The sequence below is a fragment of the Bolinopsis microptera genome, chromosome 11 (genome assembly GCF_026151205.1).
Source record: "Bolinopsis microptera isolate Bmic1 chromosome 11, MBARI_Bmic_1.0, whole genome shotgun sequence".
Classification (NCBI taxonomy): Eukaryota; Metazoa; Ctenophora; class Tentaculata; order Lobata; family Bolinopsidae; genus Bolinopsis; species Bolinopsis microptera.
In genome coordinates, this window is record NC_087082.1 from 9415682 (window position 1) to 9442657 (window position 26976).

Consider the following 26976-nt stretch of genomic DNA (forward strand, 5'->3'; position numbering starts at 1 on the left):
TTTCAGATAATTGAAGTTTTAAAATTGCACGTTTTAATACTTTCAACACTACTATATAACAAATAATTTGAGGTATCGAATTATTACAAAGCAGTTGTTTAGTTTTTTTAAGAACTGACAATTTGTCATTTTGTCTTTCGGTCCTTGATCTTTGTAGCAGGGTGTTTAACATGGAAAAGATGGAGTTGGACCTGAAAAAGATGGAGGAACAATTGGAAAAGATAAACTGCAATACACTGAAGTTTAAAGGTAAGAAAGATGATAAAGATAATAAGATTAAGATAACTATTGAAGCGGCTAGTGGGGACCTTTTAGGTTCATTTTCCAAACCAGACATGCTTGTCGTTATCCAGGATATTTACACTTTCTCCAAAAATGCTCTTCAACTAACAAAAACTGTTCTAGGAACAAAACAAGCCACAACTTCTACCAAACAGGAATCACCAGATTTCAAAGAAATTATAAAGACACAGCTCAAAGAGGTACTAGCAGAAGTACTCCCTACAATACTAACCGATTTATTGACTTCAGTGGTGGCAAAGAAGACTCAAGAAGAAACGAAGCTCGCAGAAAAACACATTCTCACAGTGGAGAAAAAGACTGGGAGTTCTGAAGAACCCATTACAAAGGAGGATGAAAAGGAAATGAAAGGTTCCCTTAAAGTCAACCCAGTGAAGAACTATACAGTGTCCGGAAATACTGCAACTTTCAAGTTTGTGACCAGGGATCAACTTCAGAAAGCTGAGACAGTATTTAAATCTCAAGATAAATACAAAGTATCATCAAAATCCGAACCAGGAAAAAAGTTGGACCCCAAATTGTCTATTCGGAATATTCCCTCTGACATCACAAACAAGGAGACATTGCTAGAGAAACTTTTGGAAAAGAATGAAATACTGAAGTCCTCTTCTGGAAAAGACGATGCAGTAAAAGTGGTTTTCTTCGATGAGATTGAGAAATCGGCTGTCATCCGTGTCACTGCAGCAATGCGTGAGTTAATCAGACAAAACAGAGACTATATGGGCAATTCCACGATAACGGTAACCAGTAACAAAATAATAAAGTTTGGAGGTGGTTTGGGAGAGATAGAAAATCTTTAAGATATTTGACCATATTTTCAGGGGCAAAAAACCGTTTGTTGATATCTAGCCTAGTTTAAAAACTGTAGCGCGTCAAAGTTGGCTTAAATTTAGTGTATCTTTAGTGTGAATATCCAGTTATTTTCCGAAAGATTTTAGGGAGCTTTATCAATCGTAGAATTCAATATTTTATCCTGTATATCAACCTAGTGGGCTTCAGATAGAAGGCCAGCCTAATTTTGAGGGCCAAATTTCTTTACTTTTTGAGTGTCTTATGATCAAATTTTTCCTCTTCGCGTGTGAATAACGCTACCAAATAGTGAAAAATGTTTTACTGTGGCTACACTATAAGTCTGTTTGATTCGTAACTCTCTCTCTAACGGCAACTTTAGTCATCTATAAAGGTCAGAAAATTTCATTCGTTTTGTCACACTGGAAGTGCAAAAAGTAGGGGTAGTGTGATTCACAGGTAGCGTAATTCACAGCTTGGTAGTGTAATTTACACAGCGGAAAATTAATAAAACAAGTGGTTTAAATGCTTTGTTGTGAAATAAATTGTACTTTCAATACTTCCAGGGCAATTCCAGGGACCTATTTTCAACAACTGCCTGAAAGTGTTGGTAATTTAATCGAAATTAGGGTTCCGCCAGGGCAAAATGTGCCACTTTTAGACCTTAAATCGCAAAAATAATGATTTTTAAATGGATAAGGACATCAAAATTGATTTGAAAGTGTTGTATAGTCATTGTTAGGTCTGGGAACACTTATTTAAGTAATTTAAATGCTTATTTTCAGAAAATATCAGCAATTTGGGGCTAAAATTACCTTATTTTCTTGTCACGTAACTAAATTTTGCTCAAAAGAGCAGTGTTTTTGCCCCAAAAAATTATAATTTTTATCAAAAACCATGTATAGAGGTATCAAATTAAAGCTCTTGATGACCTCTTCACATTAAAAACACAAAGAAGTAGTTTAGAATTGATATAAGTGATAAAATGGTCTAAAAATGGATTCAAAAAGTTATAAATTTCTGTCTAATCATGAACCTTTGAGAGCTCATAAAAAAATCTTGCCACAATATTACACTGTACATTTTTCTAGGATTACTCTAAATGTCCTATACTTACAGATAGATCAACTTATAGATGCTTACCAAAGTTAATTTGCAACTTATTTTTGTAGTTTGTCCTAAAAAATGGCAAAAAATTGCCAAAAAATGCAATTTTTGACAAAAAATGAGGTAAAATTAATAATTGAGGTCAAATATCCATTTAATCACTCTAAAAACCTTTTTAAACGTTATTTTGGGGCAAGATACCCCTAGAATACATGTTTTGTGGTATATCATACCCCTTAATCATGCCTACATCTTATGTCTACCTCGCATGGGCGCCCCGACCACTGTGGTATGGCAGTAGGGTGTAATCTACACCATTACCAGTATCTAATTGGACCGATTAGTAGTCAATTTAATTTAAAATCAGTAATAGTCAGTCTATTTCACCATTTTACAATAGCAGCAACCAAATCAAGAACAAGCAAACATCAATACAACGCACAAACAGAGCAACTGGGCAGAGTGTGAGTTACACTACGTCCAAATGTGAATAACGTTTACTTCCTATATTGTCCCTGTACTACACACATTCCAGAAATTTATGTTAGGAAGGACATAGGAAGTTGAAAAAATGTGTACTTTATTGTGATCAAGCCTTATTGTAACTTCTGCTATTACACTGGGGCACGAATTGCAATTTTAAGGCAAGATTTCTAAAACACCAAATTCTGCCTGTGAATAACGTCTACTTTTTAAAATGCTGCTCACATAAAAAGTATAAGAGATAGACATTAAACTTTTGTTGCCACATCATCACAAACGTTTAAACTTCATTCTGACTTTATATTATCATGATGCTAATGTTAGCCTACAATTAGCATGCAATTAAAAGCTAAATTTTGTGCAAAGTGTGAATTACACTACGTGGAATTGCCCATATACACATTGACCTCAGGGAACACCATGTCACAGACCGAATTCATGTCATTCAATGTTATCATTGCCAGGAATTTGGTCACATAGCCAATTCCATGTACTGTAAAGCCAAAGATAAAGACCCAACATGTTTCTTTTGTGCAGGAAGCCACAAGTCGAAAGATTGTAATAACAAGAGTGAAAATAATGTAAAAAAGATAAATTGCTCTAACTGCGCCAAAAGTAGTAAACACTCGGAGAAGAACTCAGCAAAGACCCATAAAGCCTCAGATAACCTATGTCCCTCGTATGTAAGAGAACGGACTGGAATAATGAATAGGACAGCAGGATGTGAGAATGCAAAAAACTGGTACATACAGAAGACAAAGGAGACCAAACTACGCCTAGGAAGAGTTTAAGGATTGGAACGTTCAATGTTAGATCCCTAGTGAACAAAACAGTCGGAGTGTTAGAGCATCTTCAAGAAGTTGATTGTGACATCTGTTTTGTACAAGAAACCTTCTTTCGTGATGGAAACACAGCTAAGATAAAGGAGATCAAAGACCTTGGTTGGAATATACTCTCGGATCCAAGAAAACACAGAGGAGGAGGAGGTATAGCTATGCTATTTCGTGATGTGCTCCAGTTAAAGTGTAATAGTAAGGTCATGAAGTACAAATCCTTCCAAGTGATGGAATCACTGCTACAATCCCAACAAGATATTGTGAGACTTGTGAACTTGTATCGGCCTCCTTATACCAAGAAGGCTCGGTAAACGGAGTGTGCCTTTTTAGAAGAATTCGAAGACTACCTTAAAGACCTCACAGTCAAACCTGGCTTCCCCATCATTGCTGGAGATTTCAACTTTCACATGGAAAAGCCTGAAGAACACTACCCAAAGAAGCTCTACCAACTCCTGGAGGAGTATGATCTATACCAACACGTTCCCCTTGAACCAACCCATGACCAAGGTGGAACCCTAGATCTTGTAGTGACTAACAGATCCTTCAAGGAAAAACTGACTTCATTCGAAATCTGTCCCTCTAGAACCAAATCTGACCACTTCCTTGTCCTCTTCGATGCAGACATCAAGACAAAGACCAAAGAAGACGCAAAATTCATGAACTACAGAAACTTTAATTTAATTGATACAGAACAGTTTAAAGAAGATATTTTAATTTCAAAACTGACAAACCTCCCTAAAGACATGTCTCCGAATGATGCTGTTGTCCTTTACAATACCGTGCTCACTCAGTTAATGGATAAACACTGTCCTTACATAAAAAAGAAGATTACTAAGAAGCCAATGCCTTGGTAAGACCTGGAACTTCGTATTCTCAGGCGAAAGAGAAGAACTGCTGAACGTGCGTGGAGAAAAGATAAAGTTGATGATATAGACAGTGCAAGATCTGAGTACCTGAGATCGGATTATGTTAAGCTAAGAGATGAGTTTTCCCGACTAGAGTTTGTCAAAAGATGCGCTCACCACAAAACCTCTCTTAGGTCCTCTTCAGGGGATACTAAAGCGTTGTACAAAAAAGTTAACAGGCTTTTAGGAAATGACACCCAAAACCTTCCAAACTACAAGGATCCTGTGAAACTGTCAGAAGATTTCAAAGATTTCTTCGCTGAAAAGGTTGCAACCATCAGACAAGCCATTGAGAAGGAAGGAAAAGACAAAGACAAAGACAAAGACAAAGACAAAGACAAAGACAAAGACAAAAGCAAAGATATAAACAAAGACAAAGACAAAGATGTAAACAAAGACAAAGACAAAGACAAAGACAAAGACAAAGACAAAGACAAAGATAAAGACAAAGACAAAGATATAGACAAAGACAAAGACAAAGACAAAGACAAAGATCCTGTTCTTGATAAAGACTGCATCTTTGATAATTTCTCTGAGATAACAGCTGATGAACTCAAAGACCTGGTATCAAAGATGTCCAACAAGTTCTGCTGCTTGGATCCGATCCCAGCATTTCTCTTAAAAAACTGTGTCGATGAACTAACACCTTTTTTACTTCATGTATTGAACTCATCCTTGAAGACTGGAGTCTTTCCCTCAGATACGAAGAAAGCAGTCATCAAACCGACTTTGAAGAAGGAAAATGCTGATGTTGATATTCTCAGTAACTATCGACCAGTGTCTAACCTTTCTGCCTTCTCTAAGATCCTAGAGAGAATTGTACTAAACCAGCTTAATGTCCATCTAACGAACCATAGCCTTTACTCAAAAGTCCAATCTGGATATCGCCCTAATCATAGCTGTGAAACATTACTTGTTAGAATGTGTGATGATCTAAACAAAGAAATTGAAGCTGGGAATGTTGTTATAGTTGTACTTCTCGACTTAAGTGCAGCATTTGATACCATTGACCACACAGTCTTATTGGAAAAGCTTATGAAGGACTATGGAATTACTGGAAGTGCACTGCAATGGATAAAGCCCTACCTTGAGAAAAGACACTTCTGTGTTAAGATTGATGATACTCTTTCATCTTTCTTGGAGCTGCTGTTTGGAGTTCCCCAGGGATCACTCTTGGGGCCTATTCTTTTCATCCTTTATATCAAAGCTCTCCAGAAAATTGCGGCCAAATATGGTCTTGATATACAGCTCTATGCAGATGATTCTCAACTGTACATCTCCTTTAAACCAAACCGTGTGGTACAGTTCATTGATGTCCAAGACAGAACAAACAAATGTCTTGCAGAGATAAAAGCATGGATGGTCAACAACTACATGAAACTGAACGAAACAAAGACAGAACTACTGGTGTTAGGAAAGAGCCATGTTCTAAAAAAGTGTGAACTCAGTGTCAGACTGCAATTTGGAAGCACTGAAATTCTGCCTACGGAGTGTAAAGGAGACAGCTGGAAGAGTCTGGGTGTCAAATTTGATGAAACTCTAAATATGGAAAGACAGATCAATAATGTAAAAAGGAAATGCAGCTGGACAATGATGAATCTAAGAACCATTGGTCGTTACCTTGATGAAGGCATTAAATTGATGCTGGTGAAACAACTGGTCATATCTAAATTAGACTACTGTAATTCTCTTTACATGAATCTACCCAAGACCAGATTGAACAAACTTAGATCAACCCTAATGGGGCAGTTCGTTTCATCTATAACATAGAAGAGAGGACCACGGACTTGGTTCCCTTCTATAAGAAGGCCCACATACTCCCATAATTTAAACCAACGAATCTTCTTTAAAGTTTGTCTTTTAACCCACAAATCAGTTCACGGTACTGCACCTGATTACCTCAAAGCACTACTGGATGTGGATGTAGTGGATAAAGAACTCTCAAACACTATGACCATGACCAGGTCGAAGAGACCTGATGACCATCTCATGCTCAAGGTACCAAAGAATAAAAGATCCAAAGTTGATGACAGACGTTTCTCAAGCCATGCACCGATTGCATGGAACTCTCTTCCCCTGATGTTGAGATGTATCACTGATACCAACTGTTTCAAGCGAATGCTAAAGAATCATTTATATAATCAGTTCTGATGTTTTTATTTCCATTGTCTTCACTTTGCAAGACACATTGGCTTTTATTTTTTACCGCACTCCATTTTATGCCTTGATCTCTTACTTACTTGGATCTGATTCTTTCTTGATTGATTATGTCACTGTACTAACCTTTATTATACCTACATGTACTGTATGGTTTCTGCTTCTATTTAGTTTAGTGTGGTTTACAATAAAAGATGTTTTAATTTTGTCTTTGCCTTATGCTGAGTTATACTTTAGTTCACTTTTTACACTTTTGCTCACATCACTCACAGTCAGCCGCTCTGACATGGTTAACCACCTTCCTTGTGTTGTTGGTTAATCATATGAGCGGGATATAAATACCTCATTTCATTTCACGTTCGTTGTCATAAATTTAAACAGACATAACAGACATATTCTCAACAGTATATAAAACTTCTTACCTCATCCCCATGAACACGTATCATAGTCTGCAGCTCAGCATAAATCTTGCCAGCAATGTTGAGGGTGCGCTCTGACATGATCCCATCATGCGATCCATCTTCAGACAACGCCATTTTATCAGAGAGGTCTTAATTTCATTCTTCTTGCCACATGAAAACTTTAAAGATGGATACCATACCAGCCTAAGTCAGTAAACCATATCAATTGGTGATAATAATAGAGTTTTCTAGCACATTTTACTTCATTTTCCAATAAAATCTAAATTGGACAGATCAAGAGTGCAGCAAATTTATTGATTTCAGTCCCGATAGCATTCACGTTACACTTTGTAATGATTGCATCAAGTTTGGTTGAGCACTTAACTTGGGTAATATTATAAATAGGAATTATGATACTTATTATTTTGCTCAAGTTTGAATCAAGCATTACATTTCATCCACGCAAAATAACAGGGACATTATTTTGTAATTAAACAATAATATATAGTAAATTTGCATACTGTGTGGCCGGATAAAAACAAACTAGACTAAAAAAATAAACTTGATTACATAATGATCTTTGGATGAATTTGGATGAATCAACACATTATAGGATCCACATTAACGTCATGTTGGGGCCATACCAATTCAAGAATAAAAACAATAACAAACGATCAAACATCTATATTGTAATTTGAAAGTTTCTCTCTGTACGACCGCCCAGTGGCGTACCGTTGCCTGTTGGCGCCCCCTATTGACGCCCCCTCCCCTTTTGGTGCCCTCCCTAAAATTGAACAAATTGGATGATTTTATAGGATACTAGAAAGCCCGTGGTAACAGGGACGAAGCTAGTAGTATTCTTTGAAAGAAAAAAACTTAAATAGTTTTAAAACTATTTTCACAACTACAATTAAATACATTTATTGAGTTCAGGGATGGAAAACGATGACGGGCAAACGAGGCACACTGATAGTGCCCCAGCCAGTAGAGAACATGTAGAGACGAATGAACAAGCTGAAGAAGAAAGTACTAAACCTGAAGAAGATTGTTTCTGCAAGGAACACATTGAAGATTCTCTATGGATTAGATGTGATTGCTGCATCAAATGGTGTCATCTTGATTGTGTTGGACTGACAGGACTTGACGAGGTTCAGGTGCTTTTGATCAAACAATATAAGTGTCCACACTGCATTGTCAATGCGACAACAATGCTGATCAAGTTGAGTGAAACCATTAATGAAACGATTACCAATGCTGTTAAAAACAGTCTGCAGAACGCGTTACCAACCGCAATGGCTGCTGTCAAAAAAGATATAGTCAATGAATCATCTTCAAAAGTGAAGAGCTACGTTGATGCAGCGAAGGTTGACCTCCAGGCAACTATTAGTGACAAGCCACCAACTCAATTAGTGAAGGCAACAGTCCAACAGATTGATGCTGACAAGATCCAACGGATCAAAAGAGAATGTAATGTGATCATTAGACACGTTCCCGAAACGGCTATCAAAGAGAACAGATCTCAAAGCAATGATCTCAAGTTTTTAAATGAAATTTGTGGCATGGAAGAAGACGTGATTGTGTCCTGTTTTCGGGCAGGTAAATTAACTGAATCTGGTGAAAGCAGAGAACATCAACCTAGACCGCTGATTGTAAAACTAAAATCAAAAGAGGCTGCATTGTATTGGAGTAACTATGGGAAAGGTTGGAAGATAGAAGTGGATTCTGAGAAAACGAAGAAAGAAGTTTATTGGATCAATCAGGATCTGAACAGAGCTGACAGAGACGTCCAATTTTTGTGAGACAGGAACGGAGAAAGCGACTTGCAGAGAAAGCAAAGCTATAGAATGCCTAAACCTTAAATTGTTTTATAGTAACAGTAATAGTTTATATAATAAGTTTTGTGAATTGAGAAATGCTGTTTCGCTGTACCAGTCTGACATTGTTTGCATAAATGAAACTCATTTTAACAATGAAATTATTGATGCTGAAATTAGCATACCTGGTTTCAAAATATTTAGAAAAGATAGAGATTTTACAGTTAATGAAGAAGTAGGAGAAAGTTCTGTTAGTAATGGTGGAGGCTGTATTATTTATATTAAAGACTCTTTGAACCCAGTTGTCATAGATTGGTTTAGGGTCACTGATTCGATTGCTGTTGAATTCGATAGCAACATTGGTAGGGTAAATATTGCATGTATTTATAGATCAATGTCTCTTTCTAAAGCGCAGAACAATGCGATGACCAAAATGATTGCAAAACTAGCTGTTTTTAATGTTGAATCAATCCTAGTTGGAGATTTAAATTTACCAAATGTATCTTGGCTTAGTGGAACTGTTAATGCTCCTTTAGGAACAAGTAACAAGGGTTTAATTATAGAAAAGAATTTTATGGAATGTGTACAAGACAATGGCTTGGTTTGGTATATCACAGATGAAGTTACCAGACGTAGAGTTGTCAGCGGTAAACTTCAAGAGAGTACACTAGATCAGGTTCTCTCTACAAACGAAGCTATTGTCAATGAAGTAATGATTGTCTCCCCCTTGGGGAAGAGCGATCATGTTTGTTTTAATGTAGAATTAAATCTAAGTCTTAGTAACAGTAAGCAAGATGATGAGGCTGCAAAGGAGCCTAGAAAGTTATGGGGAAAAGTCTCTGGCAAAGAATTGTTACACAGATCAGCTGAAATTGACTGGTCTTTTAGTGAGGGTACTTTAACTTCTGAAGATATGTGGAGTGAGTTACACTCAAAGCTTAACTTAGTATCTGATATAGTTCCGACGGAAAAGAACTTTAAATGTGAGCCTTGGGCAAATTCATCCTTAAAAAGATGCAGGAAAAAGACAGATAAATGTTGGTATATATTTGATAATAATCCTTCTTCTGAAAATCTTAATGTTGCACTGAACCAACAAGGACAGTTTGATAGTAAGTCATTTAAGTGTAAAGTTAATTATGAAAGAAAAATTACACAGTGTATGAAATATAATACAAAGCCATTTTATGCATATTTAAGAGGGAAAAGAGTGTTAAAAAGTTGTATATCATCCCTGGAAAAACCTGACGGATCTTTGACCAAAAGTAATTTTGAAACTGCCGAAGTATTGGCTGATGCTTTTGCTTCAGTTTTTGTCAAAGAACCAGATGGACCTTTGAACAGAGAATGTTATTTTATTGCAGATGAGTTACACATTGAAAATATTGAGATAACAATGGATGATGTTGGCAGAGAACTGAAAAGAATTAATATTAGTAAAAGTAAAGGGCCAGATGGCATTCATCCTAAATTATTAAAAGAACTTGAACATAATTCAAGTTTTGTTTCTGCTGTGACTAAATTATTTCAAACATGTGCTTCAAGTGGGAAAATTCCAGAACAGTGGAAGACAGCAAATGTTACATCTCTTTATAAAAAGGGTAGTCGGAAAGATGCCCTAAATTACAGGCCAGTGTCACTTACATGCATTTTATGTAAATTATATGAAAAATTAGTAAGGAGGCATATTATGAGTTTTGTTAGTAAGAAGATAAATCCAAACCAGCATGGATTTGTAGAAGGTAAATCTTGTTTATCTAATCTATTAGAGAGTGTAGAATGTATCATCGAACTATTAGAAGATGGTGCACCCGTAGATGTGTTTTACTTAGATTTTTGTAAAGCATTTGATAGTGTTCCACATCATAGACTACTTACAAAAATGAGAAATTTGGGTATAAGTGGTAACACTTTAGATATTGTGAAAGACTTTTTATCTGGAAGAAGATTTAAGACATTTGTTGGTGGAGCATATTCCTACCTTCGTGATGTTTTATCAGGCGTCCCACAAGGGTCTGTTTTAGGTCCTTTATTGTTTGTCATTTTTATCAATGACTTGCCTGATTGTATTAATGGTATATCAAAACTGTTTGCAGATGATCTTAAAGTTATTATGGATGCCAATGACACTGAAAGCACTTTCAATATGTTAGAAAGCTTGCAATACTGGCAAAATGTGTGGCTGTTAAAGTTTAATCCTAGCAAATGCAAAATAATGCATGTTCCATTTAATGAAAATCCCCTTCAAGAATATGTATTTAGTGGTGTTACACTTGAATGTATTGAAGCAGAGAAAGATCTTGGAGTTTTAACTTCTTCAGATTTGAAATGGTCGAAACATATTAAAAGTTGTATTAGTAAAGCAAACAGTATGATTGCATGGGTTACAAGGAATCTCATTATAAGAGAAATTAATGTTATGAGAAATGTTTATAAAACTATAATAAGACCCCACTTGGAGTATTGTGCTCAGTTGTGGTCTCCACCTGCCTGCCATGGGAATTGGGCTTCTATCATTGAACTGGAAAATGTCCAGAGAAGGTTCACACGCCTTATTGATGATATTGGAACACTTCCTTACAGTGAAAGGTTGGATGCCTTACAGATTACAACACTCGCAGAGAGACGGGTTAGAGGAGATTTGATTGAAGCCTACAAAATTGTAAATGGATTGGTTGAGTATGGAAAAGATATTTTCAATTTAAGTAGATCGGGAGATAAAATTGTTAGCACTAAATCTAACAATATTGATAGAAATATTAAAACCTTGTCTAATAATTTTTTATCAGAGCGTGTTATCAGCTTTTGGAATAAATTGCCATCTTTTGTTAGAAATTCAGTGTCTGTTATTGATTTTAAAATTAATCTAGAAGAATTTAAAAAGACTAATAATTTAGTAGACACAGGCAACTTTTGGGAAGTGTCAAATATAGTTTTAGCAAAAATAGAGGGTGTAAATTATATCGAAAAGAAGAAGCAACAAGTCCAATATTTATATAAAAATCCGTGTGTTGCCAAGAGAAAGGGAATAAATATCTCATGAATTTGTTTTTATTTATTTATTTTTTAAATTAACGGTTTTTAACTTTTAAAACTTTTTTATATGTAAATAAATTATGACAATTATGTTAGTTATAGAATTTGTTTGTTTTTTAATGACGAAGGCTGTGAAATGTTCACAGTTCTGATAATGAGGAAATCAGAAAGAATGTTTAAAACTAGTGATGATGTTTATGTCATTATTCTTAATCTAATCTAAAAAAAATCTACATCAAAAAATATCCATCCCAACCGAAGATACAGCCGATTTAAATATAAAACACTTTAAACACAACGTAATTACCACAAAACCGATCAAAATGACGTTAAAACAATCTTTGCACGTGCATGTGTGCATTAAAACACCGTTGCTATGGAACGTTTTGGTTGTTACCTAAATTCCTATTTTTCATTTAATTTGCACGTGGGCGGTCGTACAGACAGACAGACAAAAATAATTTTTTGAATTATAGTAGAGATGCCGGTAAAATCTCTAAAAAAGTGTGTTTCTAGAGTGTGTTTCCTATTTGGAAGATCAGACAGGATGCAAGAAATGCTTGCAATTTGTTCCACCATGCATACAACATGACAACCGGGAACAAATGTCTAATATACGTTTAGGCGGAACTTCAGCATTCACAATTCAGACTTCACAGGGGGAGCTGAAACCAGGTTTTCGATCAAACGCTGCCATGTGTAGTCAAACGTCACCAAAAGTTGCTCTCGTCCAATGAAATCGCTGCATTATGTAAGCCAAGCTCCGCATATGAATATATGTAATTCAATTATGCATACTGACTTGAAAAATGCATCGATTTCATTGGACGAGAGCAACTGTTGGCGACGTTTGAGTACAAGTGGCAGCATTTGATCGAAAACCTGGTTTCAGCCCCCCCCCCTGTGACTTATAAAAGTTTCAAAAGCTTGTCAATCCCAACTTTGAGAATAAATACAGTTTATTTGGACGATTGACTAAATATTTATTAAAATTTGTTTTTGTATTAAAAGGTTAATTATTTAAAATTAGCAAATTTGACGGTTTTGGTTAATAAATTAATTTAAAATTAAATTACGATGTCAACCATTCCCAGCTCGTAACAGCCCAACAATAATGCTTCAATCGCAGTAATGTTACAATTTCGGGGCGCGGCGCGTTGTATCACGTGGTGACCCCCACTGTCGCTTTACTATAGTCGTAGAGTTTCTACGATACAGGGGAGCCGCGCACTCGTGCGCGGCGGGTCATACAACGTATGACAAGCGGCGCGCAGTGGCAATAACAAATAAGCATAGTAACTTGGTGCGCGCGCGTGGCACGGCACAATTAGGAGGACTTCGCCGCTTCGACGCGCCGCGCAAACTAGCATTCTTGCTTTGCACCGAATCGTCGATCGAATCGTCAATCAAATCGTCGATCGTTGCTCTGCTTCGCGCGCAGAGTAACGATCTCAATGGGTTGACACCGTCAATCAAATCTTTTATGAGCGTGTGCAAGGTTAAAGCTTTTTAAGTATACAGTGTAAAATAGTTTTATAACTTGCTTTATTTTGCAAAAAATTGCAAACGTATTTCGACCAAAATTAAACAGAGAATCGTCTAGTCTAAGATAATTTTTGAAATACCTCGACAAAAGCTATCCACGCTACTGTGCTTTTACAAAGAAATAAGACAATAGCGTTTTTGAAGTTGCATGTTTCCCCATGACACCTCAAACGGCTATGAGGACAGTACGAAGAAGAGAGAAGCGAAATCATGTATTTCTAAAACCCATTTGCTCTAACCAGAGCCTTCTCGCCTGCAGTATGCAGTAGCGCGCGACGCGTAGACACATGGGTATGTGAAAAACCCATCACATAGCAAATTGCTTGCCTCTGTTGTCTGATATTTTGTCTGCTATCCGCTTTATGACTTTGGTGCAGCTTGGTACGAAGCCTTCTGTGGTCAAGAAGACAAGCGGTTCAAATGATCCTTTCTCAGTTTCCAAGACCCGATCTTAATAAAGTTTTTTGTCCAACTCGTTTCTTGCACACAGTGCAGGTGACAGGGAGACTGACAGTAACATTTGATGCGGCATGTATGGATGAGACACCCTTACGTCAAAGAAAGTGTGCTAACTGCTATAGTCAGCAGTTAGCTCTAATAGGAGGAAATAATGATTTACGGTATCAAAAGCATCGGTCCAGAAGGATAATGGACTGAATAATGGACTGAATTATAACATAACATAACATAACATTATAAATGATTTTTCTCTGGGCATCTCAAAAAAAGAAATTCACAGAAAATGAACAATTTACGTTTGAAACCATATAATTACAAACTTTAAAAATTAAAAAAAATTCAACTAAATACATACCTTTGATATTAACCTTCTTCCTCTTAGCTACCATTGGATTCTCTTTCATATAAATTACATAACTATTCCTATTAGACACAGACACATCTATCCTATCAAAGATGTCATATGACAGTTCCCAGTAGTGGCCAAGCTTATTTGTCTGATATCCATGAAGCCGAAAGGCAGCTAATCCCCTTTTGAATCCAGTAACCGACTCACTAGCTTTCACAATTGGTGGTAGACTGTTCCAGTAGCGCAAGACCCTTTGGGCAAAGAAGTCAGTCTCATTTGTGGTAAATATGTGTGGCTTTGACCTAGCTGAGACAGTCCTACCAGCACGACCAAATAAATCTGACCAATAATCCACAAAGCCTTCCTGGATCTTGAACATCTCAATGAGATCCCCACGGACCCTACGTTCAAGCAAGTTTGTGAGCTTCAAGTTATTCAGTCTCTCTCTGTAGGTCATGAGGCCCAGTCCATCGATCATACGGGTGAATGATCTTTGAACATCTTCCAATTCAAGGATCAGTGACCAGTTACCATCTTTAAAATTTCCAAAAGGAGGAGGGCAACCTTGCTTTCTTAAACAAGTAAGACCTGAGATCCCTAGGTAAGAAAGAATTACGTCCAAATACGATCTTGATGACATACATTAGGGACGCACAACCTTGCTTTTTTAAGTCACTGAGACAAAGGAGATTATTGTTCAGTTTCACAATTAAGCTATGGTTCGACCTACAATTACTTTAATAGTAAAACAAAGTATTTAAAACAAAGTATTTTATTTATTAGCAGCAGTGGCGCAACGTTGCCTGTTTGCGCCCTCCTGCCGAAAAAAGCGGCCCCCCTGTTGGCGCCCCCTCCTTTTTTGGTGCCCCTCCCTAAAATTGAACAAATTAGGTGATTTTAAAGAATACGCCGGTAAAATCTCTAAAAAAGTGTGTATCTAGAGCAAAACGCGCAGTTTTGCTAGTACTTTAGTTAAGTTTTCGAAATTGTCCCACATTCAAACGACGATTTGGCGCCCCCCTAAGACGGCGCCCCCCTGCACAGCGGGGTCAGCAGGGCCTTTCGTTACGCCACTGATTAGCAGTGCAATCAATTCATATGATATAATTATAAGAATATAATTGTAATGTTCAGCATGGAGATTGTTTCGTCATCTGTTTTTACTAATTGGTCTTAAGTTGTTGAGGCTATTGACATCTCCTTTGTCATCTGCAATAGCTGGCTTTATAAGAGTATTCTTTTGGACGGAAGGTAAATTTTCAGTTACAAGTGAGTCATTGATAATGAATGAACTTTTCCTGGCAAATTTCAGAATTTGGCTGCCAAATCTTTTTAAAGGCCTAACTCAAAATTCCAATACAAAACTTAAGGTCAAATTGCGATTCTACTTTGATTCTGAAAATTTCATGTAAAAATATTAAAACCCTATTGAGTTCTATTGCTGTGAGCGAAATCAGTTTTTCAAATATCGCGAACTGAGATATGGGCGATTTTGTTTATTTTTTGCGATAATTTGGACACAGAATCCACAGTTAGGTAGATACAGAGCTGATAATCATAGAGAATGTGTAGTATAGGCTTACCTTCCATATAAAGTTGGTTTCATTCAAAAATATTGATATTTGACCAATTTATGGGCCAAAATCGATCAAATTTGGCGCGTATGCCGAAATATGGTCATATGGTTTTTGGCTCATAACTCAGTCATTTTTTGTCCAATCTTGATGAAAATTCATATACGAGTTTAGGGGACCACTAGCTACAGGGTGGCCCATAAGTGACTACCCACACGCAACCTCTTAATAACTCACGTAATTCGTCTCCAAATTGCACCAAAATTTCAGAGATTATAGATATGGGTCAAACTTAGATTTCCTGAAAGTTTCGTAAGCCACGCCCAACTACAGTGGGCGTGGCGTTACACTCCCTCTTTTTCACTACTGTCTTCATAAAATGAGAACGCTTTAAGCTAAGAACTCAAAATTTTTTGCACACATTTGGCTTGATAATTGAAAACTTTTCCCAAAGTTTCAAGTTCATTGGTTAAAATATGGCTAAGTTATGACCATTTCAAAACTCATCGGATACGTGATCCGAGCACTCAGTCAGTGATCTCGTCACTTGGTTAATGGCCTGTTTGGCTCACATACACCGCTTGATTGGTTGCAGCCTGCTTATGGGCCGGCCTATACAGCTGACAGCACCTAAAACGCTATCACACGAATTTATGGTTGTGTCACCATTTCTGGGCTTGTTAGCCCTGCTAGTCACAGGTTCCTTACAATCAATAAAAAGGAATGAACCATCCATTGAATCATCGAAAATGGTTCACTATCCTCCCTTTACTGCAGAACAACGATTGTTCGTCTACCTGAAGAAAGAAAATGGGGTGTTCTACCCTCAGATTAAACGACAATTTCAGATGAAATTCAACCGACCACCCCCTTGCCTGAAAAGCTGCTTTGACATTCATCACAAGATCAAGTTTACGTTTTCTGCACACGATCATTTATTGATTTATCCTAAAAATTTGTGTTTTCCTTTCTAGCAAAGTCATCATCGGTATCCAATCAAAGCCTAATGAACCTCATTAATACACGCTAACGCCTTACTCTTGATCAGATTGGGTGACGAGATCACTAATTGAGTGCAAATATCACTGACTGAGTGCTCGGATCACATATCCGATGGATTTTAAAATGGTCATAACTCAGCCATATTTTAACCAATGAACTCGAAACTTTTGGAAAAGTATTCAATTATCAAGCCAAATGTGTGCAAAAAATTTTGAGTTCTTAACTTAAAGTGTTCTCATTTTATGAAGACAATAGTGAAAAAGAGGGAGTGTAACGCCACGCCCACTGTAGTTGGGCGTGGCTTACGAAACTTTCAGGAAATCTAAGTTTGACCCATATCTATAATCTCTGAAATTTTGGTGCAATTTGGAGACGAATTACGTGAGTTATTAAGAGGTTGCGTGTGGGTAGTCACTTATGGGCCACCCTGTACAAGTAGAGCACCTAAAATCATTTTGGGCATGTTCAGGGCATTTGGCTAAATTGGGCCTAATTTGGACCAAATATGGGCGTGGCTGCCCCGCAGGCACCGTTCGGCGGTTGGGGTCCGGGACCCCCTCAAAAGTTTGGTCACCTGTCCTAGTTTGTTGGTCAACTGCTATCTCGAAACCAAGTTTCACAAAAAAATCAGGGTGAACCCCCCTTAAGTTTTTCAAAATTGTCCCACACTCAAACGACGATTTAGCCCGGCCAAAAAGTTGCTAAGTTGTAATAAGTGGTATAAAATTTCCCAACATTGTTAATGCTCTGTTTTTCATAAAATCAACAAATTTGACTATTACCTTTTTAGGGTTTAGGGTCATGAATGGGGATATGGTCAAAAGCGAGGTATGTGCAATTCGAGATAACACATAAATTGTTTTGAATCTGTGTAAATTCAATTTCAGGTTAATGACAGCCTAATTACAATTTCAAATTGCTAATAAAAATTGTTCACACTAACTTACTTCCCTGACTAAACGTTTTTTCCCCAAAGCAACAAGTGGTTCAACATCAGGACGACAGTTTTATAGTGAAGGTTAGAGGGTTACCGTACTCGGCTACAGCGCACGATGTTGCTCTCTTCTTCTCTGGGTGCGATATAAAGGGGGGCAAGGCGGAGGGTGTCCACTTCCTCTTCAATCCCCAATCTGGTTAGATATTCCGTCATTACATATTATGGCAATCTGGTTAAACATTTCGCTATTGTATAATATGGCAATCTGGTTATACTTTCCTGCTTCCGTCATTGTATATGGCAATCTGGTTAGATAGTTCGTTCAAATCTATGCTATGCTTGGGCTTTTAGCCTACATAATCATTTATAAGTGATCGGCTTTGTCTCTCATTGACGTAAGTTTCTGCAATTTGTGAAGTTCTTGGTTAAAAGCTAGTTGATTTCATTAAAAACCTTCCCCAGGGAAGCCTACTGGTGAGTGCTTTGTTGAGTTTATCTCAGCGCCGGACATGCGCAAAGCGCTGCTGCAGCACCACCGTTACCTGGGACGAAGGTACTTGGAGGTAGAGAGGTGCAGTAGGGAGACTATGGAACAAACCCTGAAAACGCATGGTGAGAGTGTAAGACAGAGTCATCCCATCGTCCGACTCAGAGGTTTGTTAATTTTATAATATAATTATACCTGATATTTTATGTGATATAAGAAATTTCGAGTTTATCGTTGAAACTTTAGACATCTGCACTATCATCAACTGAGTTTATAATAGTCCAAGTTGAGACAGATTGTTAGCAAAAGATGTAATCATCTTTTCGCTACATGCAGCTACATGGTCACTTAATAATCACTGATTATATCATGGTTTATGTTGTATTGACTAGTTTTTTATTGAGTAAGCACAGTTTCAGAGTGAAATTGTGAAATCGTTGAAATCGAATTTTAGAACAATAAACCCCAAAAAAATCAGACGAAAAAAGTAGTTGAAAGTCTTCCAGACACCTTGATATCCCCGCAATTGCATCACGAGTGAACCTAAAAACGATAAAACAGTGTCAGTCAAAACTCCAAAACTATTTGTGGGAAATTTTGTATCAAAATGTTATGAAGTCACTAATGTAAAGAATGCTCAAGAACCTTAATTGGATTTTAGTTGCCTATTTATTATCTTTAGTGGCAGTCTATAATAATTATTTATTTGATTATTATGATTATGCCATGTTAGTGCATCAAGACTGTTGAAGCTATCATAATTGGAGGGCTCGCTATGCAGGTTAAACTAACTCTGACTGCGTAACCTTTATAAATGTATTAGAGTTAGAGTTGTAATATAGTTTAATTTCAGGTTTACCATTCCGTACAACTGATAACGAGATTGAGAAGTTATTCAGCGGATTGAGTATCAGCAAGCTTGTTATTGTCAAGGACCCCAGAGGTAACTAATTAAAATTGTTCATGTTATTTGTCAAATTTCAGTAGAAATTGTACTTAATTTACATACAGAGTAAAGGTAAACAGTGTCTATTCATTCGAAATCGTATTATTATTTGCATTCCGTTCGTTCCAAGTAATATTAAAGTTTGAATGGCAGAGTTAGTGGCTGCCATGTGCAAACACTACATGTGCTTTGTACACACCACGGTGAGGGAAAAGTAACCCTATTTCCGATTACATTTTATGTGTACTGTAGCTGCCCCTGCTGATCAACCAGCATTCTGCAATCTTGGTTTTATAATATGGGGTCATGGAGTGAGAGTTAACAATGTGTGCAACAAATTTTAAAAATCCAATTTTATTATGTGGCCCCACCCGTCTGAGAGAAATAACCTTGCGTTTCGTAAAGAAAAGTAGATTTAATTCTTGACAACTGTACAGTAAATTAACGTGTTTATTTCGTGTAGGTCAAGCAGCTGGAGACGGATACGTACAGTTTGACAAGGAGTGTGACATGAAGGACGCTCTGAACAGACACATGGAGAAGATTGGACACAGGTTTGTGTAACTCAGTTTCCTTGTTAAATCACGTACACCGACTAAAGATGCAGTTTGTGTAACTTCCGTTCAGGGTCCAGACCCAACACCAACTTAATTCAGTTAAATGAGAGGAAATGTTTCTAGATATATTCTACCGTTATTACAAGCGCATGATAACTGGCATTATTGTGAAGTTTTGTATGCTACCAAATAAAATGATTCTTTCAATCTTTCCTATATCACCTTGATTTATAATGTAATTTAAATATATATAATTTATGTAAATGTGAATTTGGTCCCAACACTGCCACTAATAATACACTGTACCTTACGTGAATTATATCTACTAGAACTGTGATGATGTAAATAATGACAAAAGAGACACTGTGCCGTGCTAAATAAATAATATTTACAAAGTAACAAGTTTATTGTGTCGGAGAATTGTTAAACTGTTGTGTACCGACTCCGGCGCGGTGCACAATGAAATCACAATATCATATTTATGTGCCTACCTTATTTTCAACAACGAAACCGCAGTTGTTGTTAAGTGTAGTGCACAGTGTAAAATAATTAAATGGTGTGCAGGAGAATCACCAAGATAAGCTAACGAGGACCCATTCATATTATGTGCTAATATATAGTTACTCTACAGTTACTTTTGTAACTATTTCACCATGATATCACACCACTAACACTAGTAGTAGTAGTGGTTACACCCACCAGTCACAACTAATTCTAGTCACCACTACTATTTGTAATGTTACAAGGCGTGTGTACTTCCAATTGAGAGACCGACAATAATTGTTTACTATCACTGACCCCACAGATCACTCAATGTGAGGACTATTCTATCTCAATGGGTTCTAATTTCACAGACATTAGTAGATAGTTTGTACTTATCCCTGTAACATGGAACACGTGTACTATAATTATAGGTGTGTCGTTATTGACTACTATCATTTAAATAGTCCCCTAACTCCGTGTCCCCCCTCCAGGTATATCGAAGTGTTCCAGGCGTACAACGTGACAGATTTAGATGACATGCCCAAGTCCCGGCCCATGAAGCCCCTCAAACCCTGGTCCTACCACCCTGACCAGGCTGGTTATAATGTGTATGATAACGAGTGGGCATCGCCTCCCCCTCACCGCATCCCTCCCAGACCTTACCACTGTCTCAGAATGCGAGGTTAGTGCGAGGGCTGTAGGGTGTAGAACGAATATAAACTGGATAACCTGAATATTGCTTTATTATGGTCGTGGTCTTGACCATTATGTAATGGCATAATGGATATTTTTCACCAAAGTCCATGGCCAAAACTTAAGAAAAGCTGGTCAAGGTCCATTATTTCATTAAAATTAATGTTTAGAATTCGATGTCTGTTACGTGTTGATCCCTGAGAATAATTAATTGTCGTCTAAAAGATTGAAATTATGCGGATATCCATGAACTCAATGACCACTATGACCACGGCACCCTGAAAGTTTACCCCCGTATTTTCACAATTGTGTAGTGCGTACTTCCTTGGGATAGATAATGCTGAGTGTGAGCTTAATGTTAGGCTATGTAGATCGTGCTATATGGGAACCAGTGACGTTGGTTAGTGTGGGTCATTCTACCAGGTATTAAGTCAGAACTCTTCAGAATGTTTTCAAATTTAGGCAGATTGCTTTAATTTTGGGTATTGCCTTGGCAAGTTGGCAGTTTTAGCTTCTGGGCTAGCCACTCGTTTTGTGTCATAGATTTGAGATATGCACAGTTGTCCAGATTTAGGATATTTGAGCCATGAATGAAAGAATAAATACAACTTTAAAACCCTAAAAGCCTACTACTGCTTAAATAAGATGTAATTGGCAGCTGTATTTTCCATTACTTTTGTAAATCTAGCGTCAGCTGTTATGATTGAAGGTCGTAATAAACAGATCTAAACATGTAGCACGCCAAAGTTGCATGATACTTGATAGTTTCGACCAAACTATCGGCCAGACGTTATATTCCGAAGAGCACGCAATCTGCTGATCTGCTCTTGTACTGGTAAATCACTGTGCCCTATTCTAAACCAGGCTTGTCTGCTTAGAATAGGGCACAGTGATTTTAGAATAGGGCACAGTGATTTTAGATTAGGGCACAGTGATTTTAGAATAGGGCACAGTGATTTTGTACTGGTCTCAATGCTCGTGTTTTGTCCATAAATATATTTTACTGTGTGTGACTGGTGAGCAACCTCACCATCATTACAAATCTCATTAGTTGCTTTTTCAAAAACAATAAGCTTCATTACATAATGTTAAATTCTTACAAAAAGAATAAGTTGATGAATAACATGATCATTGTCTGTAAAGTCAAGACGTATCTATAGATCTACGTATTTAGACGTATTTATAACTTTATTCTCATTAAAACTGTATCACCACATGTTGGTCTATCAATAACAATATCTTAAACGTGTATCACCAGATGTTTGTGTATTAATAACAATATCTTAAAATCAGGTCTCCCGTTTGAGGCAACGGAGCAGGATATCGCAGATTTCTTCGACCCCATTATGCCAGTACACATCCAGCTCGTCTTTACAAGACAAGGACGACCCTCTGGTGAAGCTGAGGTAAAAAACTTTTATTTTATAATTTTCTTAAAGTTACTTTTCTTATTCTAAACTATTTTCTTGTCTTTCGTGGGCCTGAGGTAGGCACCCTTTTCTTTAGTCTCGGCTAATGGATTATTCATCAGGTGACATTTGGCAACTACAACGACTTGACGAATGCTTTGCTCAAAGACAAAGAGTATTTGGGTTAGTTTCCGTGGTTACAGACCTTTGAGTTTACTGGTGCGAGACTTTCTAGGCTGTTTAGTGTACCACTTACTAACTAACCATTTCGCGTGTTTTGGTGATAAGGTAACTGTAAAAAATGTTTAATCCTAGAAAATCTCAATCTCCAGGACAGAGATATGTTGAGCTGTTTAACGAGAGTGCTGGTAATGCGAGTAACAACAATCCTGGTTATCCACCCAATCCTTATCCCGGTCCTGGTCGCTTCCAAAGTGAGTACTGAGTGACCGTTTAGGTTTAATGGTTTCGCGATTGAATGCGCGCGGTACGGTGGTGCTGAAAAAGTTGGCTTTATAAAATATTGGCTGTATTGTCATAGAAAATAACAAATTGACAGTAGTATGTCATGCTTCGTGCGCGCGGCGCTGGCCAAATAGTGAGCCGCGTGAGGTCGGTAGCCTTAGGGGCTTTCGGCATGGTGAGCATGCGACAAATGAGTTCATATTCACCGTTACACTTGTCAAAAGAACCAGGTCTATTGCGAGAAAGGACTCTGGAAGTTTACTCTCTAAAACTCTCACATATAATTTGGACGTGGTCGGTGACTCGGTTGAGGAGGATTTTAAAAACTATTGCTGCATAGGCCAGAGTTCTATTTCGATCATTATAAATTCAAAGATATATAAACGGTTTTGCCCAAATCTTGCAGCAACCGAAAAGATTGACCTATTATTACTTCAGATCAGCCCCCACGAAGCAACAGGATTCCCAACAGACGGTACTATGAACGCTAGATACTCTTGACAACGTTCGGCAAAGATCCTCAACAATTGATATCTTTTGCCTTTAACCTTAGAACTTTGTGTTCTATTGTTGTCATGGTTACTGCTTGCTTTTGTCATGGTTACTGTCCCGCAGACTCATCGTCTCGTACTCTTTAATTTTTATTAAGCTTTATTTTTGTACCTTTTCCAAAAAGATGATTTGAAACTAGACGGTATCCGTAGTTATACACGTGACCGTTCTGTCGGAGCCTCACATCCCAAATTTCCTCAGAAATTACCTACTTCAAATTCTTTGAATGATTTCGGATTCTTGAATAGCCCTGATCAGAAAATTCAAATTAGCATTAATAGCTAGTTGATTTAGGAACCCTTTCAGTTATTTATTCCATTACAAAATCCGAAGCTTGAAATTCTGCGACCAGTTTCAACGTTTGTTGATAAAATGTCACAACCTTTTCTCCGACGCCAGAACGGTGGTCTATTTATTGTTTTACAACTCAGTGACAGGTACTTAATGAAAATGGGAGGACAGAAAGTGTTATTGATCTAGATATATGTGCTATGCTGGTGCTTCTTAGGAGACTGTGAAACAGTTTGTAATTGGAAAAGAAATTAGAACTGTGACACGGAGTAATTTATTTCGTTTTTATTGGAACATATTTAACCTGTCACTGCTTTGTTTATAGTATTTGTTGTACAGATATTTTGACGAGAAGCCCTAGTCCAAAGTAAGTGTTTTAACAGCTTTTTCAAACGTATTTATGTGTTAACCTCTGCAAGAAGAAATCGGTTCAATACATCTCGATTTAAAAAATCTCGACCTATTTGAAAGAAACATATTACCGCCGTATCTATTTTCCAAATATATAATGCTAATCCGGCATATTGCCTCATCACGATGAGTTCACTATTTATTGATACGTTATATCAGAGTCTAGAGGGCCGGACCGATAGGCTGGCTGACAGGCGACAGAGGGACAAGGAGATAACGCCAGGTCCGGCTCTGCTTGGCTCTGTGAGAATGTGTGAGCCACTGTGTTTATGTAATATGAATTTCCGTTACATTTTTACAATATTCGAGTTTACCTTATTTTCTTATGGGCATTTTTGGGGACTGGTGGTGAAAAATTCAAACTCAGAATTGTGGTCCTGTAAGTAAAATAAGAGCACTGCCAATATATCATGTGACATATACAGAACCATACTCACTGCAGCAGATATGGCGAGAGGTACAGTTTATATACCTTACTATTAATGCTAGTCCTGACAGAGATGTTAGTGTCATCAATAGAATTTCCCACGGCTCAATGATTGATTGAAATTTATCTGACAGGATGGCGTGAGGTGGCCAAGTCCTGAGAACGTGCCTGGCTGGCGTGGGTTTCCGTAGTAACGTGCCATCATGGCGTTCGTTTCCATGAGAGTACCCTGCATGGAGTAAGTTAGCATTACTAAATTGGCTTGAATTATTGAACACGTGAGCAAAAGGATCACCTTTAATTGCGGCTGGTTCGTAAATGGAGTAAATAGTAGGTAAATACCCAAATTAAAAGAGTCAATAAAGCCCTGTAAATGTATCATACCCTTGATGACTTGATGCAAGCTTACTGAAATTAGATTGGTGAAATAAGGGGCTGGACTGAATATCCATTGGCTAGCACTCGCTAAAAACCCCCAAAAGCCTGGATCTCTGTGGCATGATGTTATATTTAAGTGCTTTAGAACTTAAGTCTGTTGTTAAGTGCTTAGTAAAACTCCTTAACAAATTAGGCCAATAGAATTATCTCCAAATAAAGCGGACCAGCTCACGACTAAATAGCATTAATAATCGGTGGCTCGATCCTCGAGGAACTTAGCTTTTGACCGTTATTGTGCAGTCACGTGCCCACCCCGGCCCACCACATCCATCAATAGGAAAATATTCTGTCGTAATAAATTTTGAGCGAGTTTAAGTGAATATTTTTGACAAAGACTTCACGCCAGCCTGTCCACGTGGTCAGACTGAGTAGTTACCTTAGTAGCAGTTCTCTGGCGTGATTGGGTTGTACTTGCCACGTGCACGGTTAGAGGAGTGTTATTGACAATTGATATTTGGTCGTCATTCCATCGAGGATTTCCATTTCAGTTATTAATGTGTCAATAGCACTTACTGAAGACTGAGCTAAAGTCATAGCTTCACTTTTCTTGTCAATAACTCGGGAAATCCGCCATGCGTATTTCTCATTTTGACATTAAGCTGCTTTTGTTCCGACATTTTCCGGCTAGATCATAGATTGGGCCTGGTCTCTATCTTTTAAGATGTGCCGTATTATTACTATGATGTATTGTTGCTTCATGCTTGATATCGTTTTATGAGTCTAGGCGATATAATTATATTTTAACAGATCTCAATTAGGAATAGGCGTAAGACTAAGTGACAAATAATATTTAAGTATTTTTAGATATTGTTTGATGTCCATTATCGGTTGTAAGTTTTGCAGCCCTAAACAGGTATGAGGTAAGGCCCTTAGTTTTAATGAAACCGTTAGACCTGCAAATAAAAAAGGTCGGCTGATGAGGCCAAAAAATGTATGAACTAGTAGTCAGTAGTACTACTACTATGTACTAGTAGTAGTAGTGACCTGTGTAACTTTGAACTTGGGATCGTTTTTGATCGGGTTAGTTAAAACTGATAGTGATATAAAGTTTACAATGTATGGTTTTTTTCATGATCGTGCTGTGAAGATCTGAATTTTATTTATATCATTGCAGATACTGAATGGTCAAGGGTTGGTTTGTAGTGAAAATAAAAATTTCGCAAATTCCTGCACAATTTTAGAATGAGGAAACATGAAACAGTCGAAGCCGTGGAAATCCAAAAAAGCCGATATCTTTGTCCGATAAATTTGGGCCGATAAGATGATATATGATTATGATGACATTGCGCCAACTTTGGGGCATGCCGGTCGTGTTACATAATATACCGATACGCGTAGCCTAAATTACCAATGTTATCCTTAGTCACCCATCTCTGATCCCATAATTTAATATTAATAACGAAGCACTACTGGAGGCTAAACTCTAAAAGTTAGAATTGCCCAATGAATTCCAGTTTGGCATCTTATCTGGTATGACCATCCAATCACATTGGCATTATCTGTATTACAGGTAGTTTATATGTATTATATATATTTCAAGTTAAGCCTCCAAGTTAAATATAATAAAGGTTGGGGGGGGGGGGGGGGGGGGGGGGCCAACCATATTAAAGTATATTAAAGTATATCCCCGGGTCAAAATCGGAAAAAATCCTACATTTTAATATACTTTAATATACCTACAATTAGAAGATTTATATTCTTCGTTAAGATTTACATGATGAACTATATTTTTCACTCAGATTCGCAAGATAAGCCTGTTTTAGGACTAGTACATGAATTTCCATCCAGATTGGTCAAAAATTGGCGGAGCTATGAGCTTTAAAAAATATGCCCATATTTGGGCATAGGCTTTTGCCCAAATTCGCTTTTGCCCAAATTCGATAAAATTTCAATATTTTTTAATGAGACTAACTCTATGTGAAAGATATAACTCAGTGTTTGTTGAATATAGTGGATACTAAGTAAAAATACCTCCATGAACAAAATTGGGAAAATTGCACATAATATCTCTGTTCAGAATACTAGCCAAAATGACTTCATTAAAATTGAAATAACTCCATCAGTTTTCAATATTTTTTCAAGAACTTTTTGGAATCGATTAAGAATTGCATTTCAAGCTTATT

General features: G+C 37.3%; 2 protein-coding genes across 6 annotated transcripts in view; one reads left to right on the forward strand and one right to left on the reverse strand.

Annotated features, from left to right (window-relative positions):
* The window catches only part of LOC134823543 (JNK-interacting protein 3-like), a 38044-nt gene extending 30616 nt beyond the window's left edge, over positions 1 to 7428 (reverse strand). The window contains exon 1 of one of the 4 annotated variants that reach the window (XM_063835059.1): positions 7000 to 7428. In XM_063835059.1, the coding sequence (XP_063691129.1) occupies positions 7000 to 7113 (114 nt within the window). In that variant the 5' untranslated portion in view covers positions 7114 to 7428. The remainder of the gene's footprint in view (positions 1 to 6999) is intronic. The other 3 variants (XM_063835060.1, XM_063835061.1, XM_063835062.1) reach the window with 3 other exon arrangements.
* On the forward strand, positions 44 to 24289 carry LOC134823547 (heterogeneous nuclear ribonucleoprotein F-like). Of its 2 annotated transcripts, none has more exons than XM_063835066.1 (11): positions 44 to 72; positions 17548 to 17585; positions 17734 to 17890; positions 18157 to 18348; positions 19035 to 19124; positions 19591 to 19681; positions 20659 to 20849; positions 22154 to 22266; positions 22392 to 22452; positions 22602 to 22703; positions 23173 to 24289. In XM_063835066.1, the coding sequence occupies exons 2-11, from the start codon at positions 17559 to 17561 to the stop codon at positions 23223 to 23225; spliced, it is 1077 nt and encodes a 358-aa protein (XP_063691136.1). In that variant the 5' UTR covers positions 44 to 72; positions 17548 to 17558; the 3' UTR covers positions 23226 to 24289. The 2 variants fall into 2 exon arrangements, with proteins under 2 accessions (XP_063691136.1, XP_063691137.1); XM_063835067.1 differs by lacking the exon at positions 44 to 72 and adding an exon at positions 7878 to 7904 and having other exon boundaries at positions 17546 to 17585.
* The last annotated feature ends 2687 nt before the right edge of the window (positions 24290 to 26976 follow it).